At 37.1% G+C, this 16,192-nt stretch overlaps 1 protein-coding gene across 1 annotated transcript in view; it reads right to left on the bottom strand.

Moving 5' to 3' along the window:
• The window catches only part of LOC103480576 (interferon-induced very large GTPase 1-like), a 117,339-nt gene extending 102,761 nt beyond the window's left edge, over nucleotides 1-14,578 (bottom strand). The window contains exon 1 of the mRNA XM_008435577.1: nucleotides 14,538-14,578. Coding sequence (XP_008433799.1) covers nucleotides 14,538-14,561 — 24 coding nt within the window. The 5' untranslated portion in view covers nucleotides 14,562-14,578. The remainder of the gene's footprint in view (nucleotides 1-14,537) is intronic.
• Between the last annotated feature and the right edge of the window lie 1,614 nt (nucleotides 14,579-16,192).

Raw genomic sequence — 16,192 nt, 5'->3', positions numbered from 1 at the left:
TCATTTTTCCTTGTTCTTGGTAAAATCTCAGTTTGAGCTCTGATACAGGTGAACATTCAGTTCTTCATTTCTAATAAATGGTGTGTGTGTGTGTCTGTCTGTCTGGGACATCCACCCAGGGGGTCCATGGCAGCGGAACCATTGAGCCTGTCTTTGTTTTACAGATAAAAACTGTTCAGACCTAACAGTCCCGTAAAAAAAAGAATAAACATTTAGTTTCAAGTTTAACTGCATTGGTGCCATGACACCTTATTAAGCTGAACATTGTGCACACATTTGGACCGTCACAGTAACTTTATAACAGGAAAAAGTATATTTAGGTTTTTTTTCCAGCAACGTAGCTTAATGTAAACCATAGCTCACCAAACCCTGTAAATGACGGTGACTGACCATCTGGGGCCCATTGATTAACATTAGTTTGGTATCTTATATTTTATCGGCATCTCATTTAAAATGAAGTTCGAGTAAATCTGTCGGGCGTCACTCGTGCGAATTAGTTTCCTGTCTTTTAGCACTGATAATATCACAGGTTAGTATAACAAGTTAAGATTAATGTTTTTTTTCACTGTTTTATTTCGTTTTTTAAATCAATCAACAAAACAGTATAAATAGCTTACCGTAGCAGAAGATCTGCTTGAGCATCGACTGATTTTCGTAAAAAACAAATGTCCCCCTCCTTCTAACAGAGCTGCAGATGTCCTTTTGTAGCCTGCTGAAAAACACTTTCACTTTCATTAACACGTTTTCCTATAGTTTCTTGTAAATCACATGGTTTCCACGACATAGTCACTCCACCTCTGTTGTTGGGATATATTTTTAAAAGAACTGCAGCTAATGTCTACGACGGTACGACAGAGTAATAGGGCCAGGCTAAAAAGAAAGAACAATACTTGCATGCAGAAAGACGATTCTTTTTGCAGTTTTCAGTCATTGTCCCCTATCGATCGGTAGGAACAACAAATTGGATTAGATTTACGGTAATAAGTTGAAAAATTCTTTAACATTGCTAGTAAATAATGCCATATAAATAAAAAAAATAATTAAAGAATATACATTTGTTGGTTCCATGTCATTATAGTAGACATCCACAACCCGTTTTGGGTGTTCTGGATGACTTTGTCAAATAGACTTTTTACCGCACACAACCCTGTCTGTCTGTCTCACTGTCATTGCTTTTAAGTTCTCCTCTACCATTATCAGAAAAAGATAATTTTTTTTCTTTCTCTGTTCAGCTCACTGCACACAATAGCCCAGAGTGACAAGCAGTGCAAACATGTTCAGTTCCTTTATTGTCCTGCAAAGAGGGGGGTTATTTTGTAGCCATGAAGGCATGTCAAACATACAAAACAACATAAAATAGACATTAAAAACAGACAAAGTATACAAACAATTCTATTTTTTTTTTTACTTATAAGTAAAACAGAATTATTTTATACCCAATGGAAATTGTGAAAAAATTACAATGATTGGTCAGAAAACAGTGGGTACCTGTGGTTTATACTTTAGATTTCCCTGATTGCAAGTCCCTTTCATTCCACATCAGACTGACTCACATAATACAGCTGGTTGCTGTTTTGGCCTGCATTTGGACCCAACTACAAGTATTCAAAAACCAATTCAAAAGAAAAATATTTATCTAACAATCTTATCTTTCCAAAAGGGACCCGTCTCCAGAAAGGGACTTGAACCTATGGGACCTTCACTGTGCAGCCCTAAGAAGCTCCATAACATATTTATTCCACTTCAGTGCTTGATTGTGTGAATGTTGCTTCTCAGTTCATCATCAGTGTTTCTCCTCAAAGTGCAGCAAGTCAAGCTGCTGCTACAGACCTTGATTTTGGACCAGTACTTCATCCAAAACCTTCTGTGAATTATCTAAATTATTTATGTTAATATAGAAAGACAGAGTACCAACACCACACATCAAATAAAAACTTAAAAGTGGTTTGTGTTTTCTTTAAATGAGAGAATATTTAAATAAGACTCATTTAAATATGTGATCCCCAAGCAAAGAAAGATTTATTTTTTTAAAATCATCTAAAGTCATGCACGCCCTTTCTTCTGGTACATGATGATGGAGCATGCTAAGCCATAAAGACCTTCAGTTTGACCTTTAGCATAAATCTGCAACTTTTTATATCCTAACCTGAATTCAGAGTTGAGAGTAACCAAACTATTAAATATTGAAATATATATGAGCATATTATGCAAAAAAGTGATATTTTTATTTTATTTTACATTGGTAAACTCCAAATCCTTATGATCTTGACAAGATAATACATACAAAATTATATTTTTATGCAAACGACATACTACATATGGAAATGATTGATGTCATAAAAAAATGACATTAAGTATATCAGTCACACAAAGGAAATGTAAGAACATTTATTTCATAACATTTATGCACCCACACAACAAAAATAGTTAAAATAAAAATAAAATGACATCAATCTTAATTCAATTAAGTTTATTGTTTCAGAGCTAATTAGAGGTAGAACAATAGTAATCTCAAGGTACTTTTGAATACAAAGCAGATGCATTGAATATATGGAAACGCTCAGTTCATTCACATCATATGGACAGAATTAAAATTAAATACATTATAATTTGACTCAAGTTAATCAGTAAAGCTACATTCAGTTTGGCATTTCATTTGGTGAAATGATTTCTGTTTAAGGCAGTGGTTCTTAACCTGGGTTCGATGAGTCGGTCTCAGGGGTTCGGCGGAGCCTCTGCCGSGGAGGTAAAGACACAYTTGTGTAAAGTCGTGATGACGCCCCGCTTTGCCATCACTTGCTGCAGAGGATCACGTTACATTGCTTAGCCAATCAGAGGATCACATTACATTGCTTAGCCAATCAGAGGATCACGTTACATTGCTTAGCCAATCAAAGGATCACGTTACATTGCTTAGCCAATCAGAGGATCACATTACATTGCTTAGCCAATCAGAGGATCACATTACATTGCTTAGCCAATCAGAGCTGCGGAGGAGCACTGATTGAAGGCGCTCCACTCAGCATGGATTTGAACTTGTGTCTTTATTTACTTCAGCAAAGCTCACAGTTTTTACCAAATTCTGTAGCTTTCGGTGAACTTCTAAATCTGCTCCTTAGTCGCATCTTTTCGGGGTTGGTACTGCCTCTAGTGGCGTGGGGGTGGTAACACAACTAATATAATTGCATTACTAAATAAGAATACCGCAAAGTCTTTATTATTTATTATTAATTTTTCATTCTCTTAAGAATATAGAGCTAATTAAATGATCTAAACAAGACCTTAAAGTGGTTACGGTTTCTCTCGATGGCCAACCTGTTGAAACTGTGGCAAATTTTAAATGCCTTGGGTCGTTCCTGGACAGTCAGCTCAACTTTGCTGAAAACACTGAATATATTTTGAAGAACTGTTCTCAGAGACTCTACCTTTTAAGAAGACTTAGTGATCATGGGGTGACCCAACTAGACTCTAGAGTCTAGTTGGGTCACCCCAATGTCTTGAATTTGGGGGAACAGAATCATATTTTATTTATCACTACAGAAGGGTTCAGTGAGTGCGCATATGAAACTGGTGGGTTCGGTACCTCAAAAAAGGTTAAGAACCACTGGTCTAAGGAAACTCAGCAAAATATATCCAGTGATTGACTTTGCAGCAATCAATGCACTGAATGATGTAATGGCAGTGGACAGTTGATTGCATTGAGTTAACAATGAACAATTAGTTTATATAAAAACTCTCCAAATATCTAATGTTAGTAGCACATCCATACTCATTTTTGACGAGTGTAAATATGTTCACACAAGATCATTTGAAAACAGTTCATAATTGAATAGAATGATAAAATTATAAATGACCAATGATAAAACATTGGAAGCCACTTATTTTGCCTTCAGTGGAAGGGATGAGGTCAATGTGTAAAATAGAGGGGCTTTCAAAAAAAGTCAAAAAAAGAACAAAATACTCTAAGGGTAGGAACTAACTTTGTTCTTATAACTAAAAATGAGTTCTAATTTCATTTGATGTTGAATGATTTCTTCAGACTTTCCTCTGCTTGTTCTTTTGTGATTTTCTTCCAAGCATCAGGAATGTCAGCAGGCTTTGCTTTATATGCTTCAGCAAATTCCTTGTTGTATGTGGCCATCACATATTTCCAATAATCTGACGCCTCAAGGCTCACATCTGGAGGAATATTCCAGTCTGGGTAAATCTCCCTATATTCTTTGTAAGGATGGTATTCACCCTTTGTGGCTCTGCAGCAAAAACATAGGTCACTGATAACAGCAGAAGAGCAGATATCAGTTACGAGTTTTCTTGACTTATCCCACCTGAACCGACCTAAACCCTCTGGTCGATGCAGAGAAGCAAAGTGTTCAGTGTGGTTTTCTCCACCTGCATCGCAGGATATTTTGCAGAATGGACACTGTTTGCCACAACCAATCACTGAGATGAAAAGCTCATTTTCTGGTTTCATGTGGAGCTGTGAGTGTTTTATGTCAAACTCTGTGTTGTTGAACTTTTCTCTAAGAGCTTTTGTCATTTCCTCCACACACATGTTGAGCCAGTGAGCAAACTGTTCCTGATCAGCATTGTTCAGAACCATGAAAGCATCAAGAGCATCCTGGGAAATCACCAGTTTATCACCAACTTCTTTACAGATATTTTCAACAAATGTCTTCAGACTGTCAGTGTTTTCTGTTTTGGCTTTTTTAATGGCAGCATTTATGTGGTCGATGCAGGACTTAAGATGTTTGTCCTCAAACTCACAAACTGTAGACTCAGAGGAGAAACTCTCCCTAATTCTCTCAGATATCCATGATTTTACATACTTTTCATATGAGCTAATGTAGCTCTGAAAGGTGTTGAAGTCACTTTTTGAAATCAAATTCAATAAAATTTCAAACTGGAAGGACATTCGTGTGCTGAACTCTTGTCTACTCTTCATTTTATCAACAATATCAAGACCAAGAGAACGATAGACAAAGTCTTCCACAGCAGGTTTCAGACTTTGGTTTGTGAATTCTTGAGCTTTCTTTTGGCATTGGTCTCTTTCTTGAAACACATCTTTGAAATCCGCACAAAACTTTCTTTGGTTTTTCTGTAGACATTTATAAGGATCATTTTCTTGGATAAAATCTTCATGCATTTTCTGAAAATTTCTGGCTGCAGATCCACATATGTGTTGTTTCAGAGACACTTCAAACTCAATGTCATTGTCAATTTTAGCATTTTTCAGCCTCTCATCAATGATGTGAAGAATCTCCTGGATGTAAGTATCATGATAATTTGTTTTTCTCTTGATTTTATCACTAATAGAGTCATTGCAAGCAGATATGATGCTGTCAGCCATTTCTTGTCTTTCCTTTTTATGAGTTGTAAACCATCCTCTTAAGTTGTCTTTCCATCCTTTGGTTTTGTATGTAAAAGGCTCCAGTCCACAGTCTTTGATATTTTTTTTACTGAGCAGTTCACATGCATGGCTTCCCTTGGGTGAAAGATTTGTATGCAACTGGTGGGACACACTGGTGAAGATATTTGAAGTCTGCTGTTTAGAGAAGGACAAGGTGTTCAGTGTTTCAGTCCACATATTATTAAAACTTTCATCAAGCTCTCTGTCATTCATTTGAACTTTTTTCTTACGACATTCATCAATTAAAGCACAAACTGCTTTCTCAATTTTTTCTGTGTAAGTTGCCCTGATATTGTTGAGTTCTTTCAATCCCTCTTTAATATCAGCTGCTGCTGTGATCTGGTTGAACACTGATCTTTCAGTTTGTCGTCTAAGACTCTTTATGCTGTTGGAGAATTCCTCTCTGTATCCTTCAACCAGATAAACATGACCTTCTGGCTGATCAAAGTATTTWTTCAGWTWGTCAAGGATCTTTGTCTCCCACTTGRTCAGCTCTGTGGTWGCTTCASTTTTCAACWYAATGATGAATTCATTCATATCAGATATTTCAGACGTTGCAGCAACTGTACCAAAATTGGAAATTCTTGTCTCTGCTTTGGTGACCCAGCTGTACATTTCCTTTTTGAACTCCCACTCCCATTGGTTGTACTCTGTGCAGAGCCTCATGTAAGCATCAGCCACCAGGCTGTTTCTGAAGCTGAAGATGAAGTTTTCATGTTTCACTGCGTTCCACAGGCTGGTTATCCACTCTCTGAACTCCAAGATGTTATTAGAAGTTGACTCACACTTTCCCAGCTGTTGGATGATGTTTTTCTTGAGTTCATARACAGCCTCACTGTATCCTGCATTGACTGGAGCCATTGGTGGGYTTCCATTCCAGAGTCCAGGRATGTAGCAGTTCCCWGTSTCTGGATTATACTCCATCACATCAGTGAAGHTCTTGTTCTYCYCTTTCTTCTCCATCTTAGCTGCTGCCTGGGTCATCTCATYCAGCTGTTCTAACAGCAGCTTCCTGTCTCTCAGGTTCTTCTCATGGGCTGAAACATCWGAAACRTTCTGGTGAACAAACTGACATTGAGGCTTTTTGCCGACCTCCTTCATCCTGAGGAAAGCATGCACCACTATCTGCAGGATGTCTTTCATCTCTGTTGAATTCTCCATGGCAATATTGATAATGGTGATGTCACTCAGACCAACAACAAATGTTGCCAGCTCATTGTCATGCTCATAGCTGTTGTCCAGCTGTGCTAGCTCTGGTGACTTTARGCCTTCAGTGTYRATGATCAYCATGAAGTCACAGTTGAGAACTTTCTTGAAGTCTTCATTGACTTTRATGAGCAGCATGAAGGCACCTCTAGTGCATCGACCACTGCTGACTGCAAACTGGACTCCAAACATGGTGTTAAGGAGAGTGGACTTCCCTGTGCTCTGAACTCCAAGAACTGTGACGACCAGGATCTTGTTCTTTGGAGACACCAAGTCATTGAGCTGAGAGAGAACATCTCTCACCCAACTGAGAGGAATGTTGGAAGCATCTCCATCTACAAGCTCAAGAGGAAATCCATCCAGCAACAACTGAGCACAGAGTTTGGGCAGATGTTGCAGTTGTTGACGTGATRGATCTGTTTCTGGAAGGTAAAGAGAAGCTTCGTAGATCTGACCCATTTCACGGAAGAAGTGCTCAACTCCCAGTGAGCTGCTGGAAAGTTGTTGGTCAATTTCTTTGATCTCCTGTTTGTTCTCGGATTCCCTGCTCTTCTTTTTGTACATTTCCCTCAGGTTAGACAGTTTTATTCGAGACTGGTTATCAAGATTTATTCTCATCCATTTCAGAAAGTAGCGCCTTTCTGTTTCCTGACTGGATATTGCATGAATGAAATAAGTCATTGCTTTGGACATAGAATTTTCATTCTGCTTTATCCGCAGTTTACATATTTTTTCTCGAAGTGTACATTTGTAATTTTCTATGTTTTCAGAATCATTTTTACGAAGACGAAATTCTTCCTTTTCCAAACAAGTCAGTTCCTTCCATATTTGACCTTGCAAAGGAAGTTGATCTTCTTTGAATTTCAGTGTGTCTTGAATCTCTGCAGTGATGGCATCTGTTTTCATCTTTCCATCCTGACACTCTGGAGAATCTTCATCAACTATGATTCCCAGTTCATGTGCAACATCAGCCATCTGCTCTACTGACATTTTTCTCTGTGTATTAATTACATCTCCAACTCTAGTTCTCAGTAGTTTGACGAAGTCTGCATCATTTGTCTGTTTTGTCTTTATTAGAATGCTGTTTTTAGTCAAGGCCAGACTTGTTGACAATTTTTTAACAGAATCAACTCTAAAGTTCTTGCTTTGCTGGTTTCCCACCAAAAAGATCTGAGCTTTGTGGTTTTTGTTTGTCAGCAGTTTAAACTCAGAGTCCAGCTGGTCAAAGAAAACAAAAACTGCAGCAGATGTCTGACATAAAAATGAAAATTGTGTCTCAAATGAAGCAATGTCTCCACGAAGGTTAGCTATAGCAACTGGTTCACTGAAGATGTCCATGTTTTTGTTTCCACAGGGAAGGTACCAGGTCATTTCAGTCAGTCCATTTGATATTCTTCTCTGAATGTCTCCACACTCCATGTTGTGGTGAACAAAGGTGTCATGGTATTGCTCAGAGTTACTCAGAAGTTTATTGAGGATCTCTGATTTGGACAGAGAGCACTCACCCAGTCTCACAAATGAGATCATTGGAAGTTCAGAAAGAACTATTCTTTCTTCTATGAAVCCTTTTGAYTCTGAAAGWBYTGRARGTCTGTACTTCTTAACAATGTCTCTCATGGCCCACAGCATGAGGGTGCACTGCTGTGTATCACAGTTAGGAAGCAGCAGAGGAACAGAGAACTGACACATGGACATTTTTAGAGCTAATTCTTGCTGAACAAAACCATCAGAACACAGAAAGAGAGCAGTGATTAAATCAAGAGGGTTAAGTGAATCATCCACACTTGGATTGCCAAGTAGATCAAAATCAAAGTCATCAGTTTCTTTTTCATTTTCACAGTTAGACTCAGAAGCTGATGTGCATTTTATCTTTCTAGCTGTTACATTCACCATCATCACTTTCTTGAGAAGATACCATGGAAGATCTGATTTACACTTTGGAGGCTCATCGTGAATGGTCTTCTCATTGATCTTCAGTGTCTTGCTGAGTGACAGCTTCTGCCTGATGAACTGCTCCAACCCAAGATCTACCAAAAGCACCTCCAGATGAGTTCCTGTTCAAAATAAAGTCAGTTAGTTTACTTTAGTTACTAACCATAAATCCAAAATAATTCCTGTCTTTTGACATCAATTCTTGTTAAGTTTTTTTTCTGTAAGTCCATAAATATAAACATTTTAAGTGTTTTAACAATGTCATAACACCATGGGACATTACGTTGTATGTCACATAACATTTTCAACCTACATTAAAGGATTAAAAAGGTGGCTAACTCTTGAAATATCTAAGTAAAAGAAAACGCACACAGGACTCGGTTCTTTGCTGTTTAGGCTGACGGGTGAGAGATTTATCGCACATCTATGGAAACTATATCTTCTCAGTCACATCATTACAAAATCCAAAATATCTCGACTTCTTCCTCTGACGTCACTTTTTTATAGAGTCTCATCTCTGCTTGTGTGTGCTGGAAAGTTTCGAACAATGGCATTATTACCCTTAATTTATGAAGGAATTTCTGGCATCACTTAAAGTGAATGTGTATTGGGATTTACTAGAAATAATTTGGGATTTCCTGGATATCAATATCTGCTCCGTTTCAGATATGCTGAATTTCAATCTGGAGAGACTCAGAAAGTTTAATGACAAATAAACATTAAAGTCCTTTGGCGTTCAGGTCCCGGCCGGGGATGTCGAGCTGGAACTTTGATAAGCTCGATAAATATTCCTGATGCTGCATAGGAATGTAATCCCCCTGAGACCTGTACTGGTGGCGGCGGTCGAAGAAGGATGTGGCCTGAGAGCCAGGAGCATAAGGTAGAGATGGGGCGGAGGTGGGTTGATCACAGCTGGTAAGCGGAGGAGGCCGTGGCCAGGAGGTCCTTTTCAACTGGAGCTCAAACAATGATTGGCCGAAGCGAGGCTTGATCCAACGCTGATAGGTCCAGGGTGAAGAGAGGGAGGCGCTGATTGATAAGGCAAGTTGAGGCTAAAGAGTCTTCCAGATTGAATTTGCGCCGAAGCTTCATAACAATTAAGGGTTGTTGTTCTTATCTGTCCAAACAGCATTATGTCCAAGTCATGGACTCCTGTCTAGGAATACTTGCATGCAAGAAAGGGGGGTGGCATGTCAGGATGACCTGAGAGTAATGCCAAAAGCTCCTTTGTAAAATAACAACTCCACAAATAGTATTTCTTCTCTCTAAGGCCTATTGTGTTTCAATAAATTTTTTTGGAATTTTTGTCAGATTCACAAAGCATCTTGGGTCTTATGAGAGTGCCTAGCATGACAAAATGTTAAGAATATTGAGGAGACCGGTTAGTTAGATAAGCAGTGTCTTAAACCTCCTGCAATTCCACTTTGACGCTGGCAGAGAGCAAGGCAAATATCATTGTAGGACAACATGGATGCGATGGGGCTGTCTCATAAGTCTGTCATTTCCCATAGCTTAAATGACAGACTTGGGACAAGTCATTTCAGATAATAGTTATTATCTATTTAGTTCAAAAGATAATAACTTTAGTTTTGTTTCTGTTCAGCTGTACAAAGATATGGCACATTCACACATTAATTTGTTCTAAGCATCTGTTCAGTTCTTGGATGATGTCACCAGGTTCGGAGTCACCTGGTGACATCGTAATAGAGCTGTGTATAATCTGTAGTTATAGAAAATAATCTTAATTTATCCTCTGAAATTTTACATATTTTGTCACATTATAACCACAAAGAGAGTTTTCAACAATCTCATTCTAACAGTTGATTCAGAAAACATTGCGGTCTAATTGTTGTTATACTTAAGTGCAGTGTTCACTACAAGAGACCACAAAATCATTTTATTTTGATTGTAGCACTCGGTTGGTCTTAATGGTACAGTTATTGATTTGTTCTTGTCATGTTTGAAAGACAGAAAAGCAAAGACTGAAATGAACAGAAAATCTTCTCTGACAGCTCCCCTGATTGAGTCCCTCGGGATTCAATCTTAAGCCCTATTTTGCTAACATTGTAATTGTTGCCTCTTGGACACATTGTTTAGAACTCTAACGTCTCTTTTCACTGCTTTGTAGACAACCTACAAATATACATGTCCCTAAAGGAATTGTATGATAAGGATGATTTCCTAGTGTTGAACAAATTGTTTAACAGTAGTTATATTATGGAAGGACCAACATTTTCTTCACTTGTCAAAATCAATCAAAATAAAACTCAAGTTATAAAGTTTGGACAAAATAATCTTATTAGGAAACCTGATAAAATTATCCATTCCCTATCCCTTTATTATTCTTCTATGAGGAATCTCAATATAATTTTTGACAGTTGAATTTGAATAAGCAGGTGAGCTGTTGTGAAATCAAGCTTTATCATCACAGTGTCTTCAAATGATTCAAAACACCGCACCTAGACTCTTAAGTAGAACCCGCAAACATGAGCACATAACCCAGGTTCTCTTGGTTTTGCTGCGTTGGTTTCTAGTTTCTTCGTGGATTGATTTAAAAAGCTATAAATGACTTAGCCACAGCTTATCTCCAGAACCTACTTCATGACAATTCACTTTCTAGAACACATCAGTCAAATAATAAACTGCCCTTACTAGTGGTGTGCTGATCGATCAGCCGATTTCTGTGAAAAAGAGTATGATCGGTGATAGGCAAACACTGGCTCTTGTTGCCAATCACAAAAACCGATCACCTCGTACTTCACAGCCTGCAGAAGCCAGTATGTAACGCATCTCCCACTTTTCTTCACACTGCACAGGTGTGTGGCAGCAAATAAGCAATGTCTTGTGGAACTTAAATGCTCTATGAGTGGATGGGGAAGTTTGCGTATTGTGACGAAAAAAGCTTGTCAAAATGCATCAACACAGTGAATGAACTTAATTCATAAATGTGTTTTTGTTTGTATTTGGGGAAAGCTAAAGACCTGTTGATTTATTTTCATAATTTCAAGTTACACAGTTCTATGGTTAATGGAATCACAGCCAGTGTGGATTTTCCCACTGAGTCTGATTGATAACAATAGGTCCTTGTCAGCACAGGTCATGAGCTTCCTGACAAGAACATGTTGAGTTCATTGCTCTTCTGTAAAATAGTCAGCTACAATTTTCCCAAAATGGCGCAGACATAGCTACTTCCAAGTAAGGGACTTGTTGCTTGTCTCTTCTGGTGCATGAAGATGGTGAGTGCTGGCGTCATGGTTGAATTATGAATATATTTAATGTAGTCGTTTACATCAGTCGCTGTCATGGTTTTTAATGACTTATTGTCTGAACAAACTTATTCACATGTGATTTTAAATTAATGAAAACACCACAATTGTTAAATTGTGGAGGGGGGGGGGGGGTTCATCATTAGCTGTACATGTGCAGCTATAGTTGTACATATACATATACAGCTGTATATATATACATATGCCATATGCAACTAGTCTATGTATAGACAAAGATTTGTGCACATTTGTAATGGAAAAGAGGCTACTGACTGAGAGGGAGGAGAGATGCTTTGGAATACATTTGGATTTATGTTGTTGGTTAGCTTTAAACTGAAGTTGTTAAAGTTAACTGCAAACATGTAAATATTGTTTTTATGGAAATGTAAGTTATTCTGTCTGCTGTTTTTTTTTTTTTTCAAAAACCCTGCTAAGCCAGTGAAGACTGCTTCCTAGTTGTGGCACCAGGGCAGTCCACCAGTGGCCAACTGAGTTTTCTTGTATTAAAAGTTGTTAAGTGGATAGAAAGTGTAATAATATTACTGTGCAATTATATGATACTGGAATACATGATTGAGGATATTTGAATACACAACTATAGAGTTGTAAAAACTACAAAAAAATAAATAAAAAAATAAAAAATCTGATCTGAAAATTGATGATCACAGATGATATCTATTCAATCTAACCGAGCTTAGCTTTTTGTGCAAATCTTTAGATGATATAAAGCTGGTAGAGGTATGCCCTAAAGATGCAGTTGTTATCGTCAAAAACAAAGACAAAAATGTGGCTTCTCATCGTCACTTCATTGTAATTCACAATGACTTCTTTGTTTTGGATCATCACATTAAAATTACCATAACGTGCCTTGTTATTAGTTTTTGTAGCATGAAATCGGTAGTCAGAAATACTACTCTTTTATTTAGTGTGACAACGAGTAAAGGTTATTGTATATCATAGCAAAGGTTCACATGTCTGTATTAATCTAGGATTATTTACAATTACATTGCTTTTACTCACTTGTTTTGGCAGCTATAACAGCTGACTTGCTGATTGTTCCATTCCTTAGTTGTGTTGAAACATGGAGGGAGTAACTAACCCCAGGCCTCAGGTTGTTGAACGTCACACTGTTTGTCTCTGTTTCTAACTCTTGCACAAGTTCACCATCACTGCAGCAGGCAACAATGAAAGACTCCACTTCTCCAGAGGGTTTTTCCCACTGGAGAGAGAGCGACTCATTGCTGACACCTGAGACTTGTATAGCCATGGGAGGAACAGCCTCTGTTGAACAAACATAAGAAACATAAGAAAATTTTACAAGAAATATGCATTTTATACTTTTATAAAATTGGTTTTAAAAAAGCACAATATTTAGAGATACTTTCTTCTGCTTTACTTTCTTCTGCTTTGACTGTAGTAATCTCATTCATTTCCATACACAGGAACCATTCTTCACTGTGTCCCAACTCATTTCCAACTCAAACATACCTGTAATTACAGACAGAGTAGCTATTTCCTCTTTTTCTGCAATCCTTGTGATGTTGAAGGTGTACTCTGTCCCAGGGTTGAGTCCCACAACATCAACAGTGCTGCAGTCTCTGGTCTCCATGGTCCCTGAGTGTGTGTCACTGGTGTAATCTATTAGAAATTTATACCTAACTGGAGAAACAACTGGTGCTAAACCAAAAGAAACGATGTTGGTCCCAACACAGTGAATAGCTACAGGTGGAGAAGCATCTGGCAGAAAAGAAAGGACATATTTGTGATTTATGAGTATTGCAAAAATACTCATTTTTGCAAATGAGTATTTTTGCAAAAATTAGTATTTTTGCAACTGTCACTTGAAGGCAACAGTTTTACAACAAATATAAACATACCATCAGTCTGCAGTGACACAGTGGAGCCTCCCTCTGGTTCAGTAAAGGCACCTGGTGCATCAAAGAACTGCAATTTAAATGAGAAAATAGTTAGGTATTAACTTGCTAGATACACAACTGTAGACTCTCTCGTCAAACATGAACCCAGCCCCTCCTTCTTATGATGCAGTGACACAGTTTCATTTCCTGTGAAATGAAACACAGGAAATGTGTTTCATTTCCTGTGGGAAAACAAAACTTAACTCCTCAACCCAAGAAGTGTGGCTGAACACAGTGTTGAGCTACAATCAATGTATGCATAGTAAAACAGGATAACTTCAAGGCTTCCATAGTCAAATTATGGTTTGGATTAAGACATTTACATACATAAAAAAGGGATTTGCATCCAAATCATATTTTCCAGATTTTCTGTATCTGAGTGGACAAAGCTTAAAAAAAATCACTGAAATAATCAAGTACATCAAGGGCCACAATGTATTTTTTGCAGTTAGATGCATTTTTCTGGCCTGAATTGGTTCTTAAATTTACATCTTTCATCTTAAATGACTAACTCCCTCTGTCATTCTTTTACTTCAAAGGTAAATGTCCTGAAAGGCTCCATCATAGTTTTATTGTTTGCTTTAGTTAATGAGTGAACAGACTCTGACACACATATTTCTGTGGTCATATGGTTCAAGTTTACAGTACCCAACTGTTTATTTTAGGAAATTACAAACTAGGAGTTGCAATCAAAATTATTCCTTCACTTAAAATGACCACAAAAACCACTGGTGTTACAGAAAAATACCACATAAAATCATATAAACACCATTGAGCTCACATCATTGCTCAGTTCTTATTCTTGCTTACCTCTTCCTCCTCCAAGTTTGCCATTGTTGTAGAAACATTCAACAACACCTCACACCACTTACAGAACGCTCCTACTTCTAGGGAAATAGCAGTAAAAAGAAAACATGCAATTAGGATTGTACACCATGAGGTACACTGAGCTGTAGTTTGATGAAAATGAAGCTGTGTTCATATAAAGGAACAGCGACTTACCTGTTAAAGACTTCCTTCTTTTTAATGGAAACTACAGAAACAAGGTGAAGCAGAGAACCAAATTCTCTTGCAAATACAGGAGTGATGCTTCAGCTGCTTCTTTTATCAAGGTGGGTGGAGTCATGATCACTGGTTTACCAATAAATGAATGTGGCTGGGCTGAGAGAAAATGAAACTTAACTACAGATTGAAAGGGATTGAGAGGCAGTGGGACACTGTGTTATGTTCCATGGGCTGATAAGGTCAATTTTCTGAGTGTCTTCAGGCAGAAATTTGACCTAAAAATGATCACATGACACAAAGCAGAACAGATGAGAAATTGTAGCTAGATAAAAAAAATAAAAAATCTATAAAGGACTTAGGACTCGATAGTTTGGACTATTTATGGATATGTAGCCCAAATTTATATAATAATTTATTTTTTGTACAGGCAAGCATTAGTGCATGGTGGATGAAAACAGAATGGAGAATGGAAAACAGAATGGAGCATGTTGTCTTTGCCTGCATCATTTAAAAAGCTCCAGTTAAGGTTGGGTTATATGGCTTAAAATGAATATCATATTATCTATTTAGATTTTATTACAACAGACACTTATAAAATTCACTCTTCATCTGATAATATTCAACTTCACCTGCTAACTAATTAGCTTAGACTGTGAACGTCCTCTTCCAACAGCAGGACAAAAGTCATAATCTTCCTATCCTATGGAGAGCCGTTTCAGCCAAAATTAAATAAATAAATGGGTGAAATAAATAAAAAATGAGTAAAATAAATAAAAAAATGAAGAAAATGAGTGAAATAAATAAAAAAATGTGTTAAATAAATAACTTAGCTTTTTCATTAACCCAATTTTTTGCAAAATTGAGAAATTGATCATCTGAAAAATAAATAAATGAAAAAATTGAGTTAATGAAAAAGGGAAATTGAAAAGTGGTTAAATGAAAAATAGATTAATGAAAAATGGGTAAATGGATAAAGGGATGAATGAAAAATAGATAAATGAAAAAGAGAAATTGATAATATGAAAAATAAATAAATGAAAAACTGGGTTAATGAAATAGCTAAGTTATTTATTTAACACATTTTTTATTTATTTCACTAATTTTCTTCATTTTTTGATTTATTTTACTCATTTTTTATTTATTTCACCCATTTATTTATTTATTTAATTTTGGCTGAAACGGCTCTCCATACATATCCTTCTGTATAATCCAAAAAGAGAAATGATTTTAAACCAGTTCAAAAATAATTTTAGGTTGCTATTCAGCTGTTCATATACAAGTGTATTAAAAACAAGCCACAACCTAGGAATTGAGGCAAAGTTAAATTAATCTAATCAACAGTCAGACCACACCAGCTAAGCTTTGTTATTAGGGGCATGCCATAGCAATGCATAAGGAGAGCAGTACTGACTTGCGAAGCAAGTCAGTACTGCCTCCATGCATTGCATGGCAGGCACCTA

Source organism: Poecilia reticulata, linkage group LG18 (assembly GCF_000633615.1).
Source record: "Poecilia reticulata strain Guanapo linkage group LG18, Guppy_female_1.0+MT, whole genome shotgun sequence".
In the NCBI taxonomy this organism is placed as follows: domain Eukaryota; kingdom Metazoa; phylum Chordata; class Actinopteri; order Cyprinodontiformes; family Poeciliidae; genus Poecilia; species Poecilia reticulata.
The sequence above is the reverse complement of the archived record's forward strand: the minus strand, read 5'-3'. Positions and strand labels throughout refer to the sequence as shown.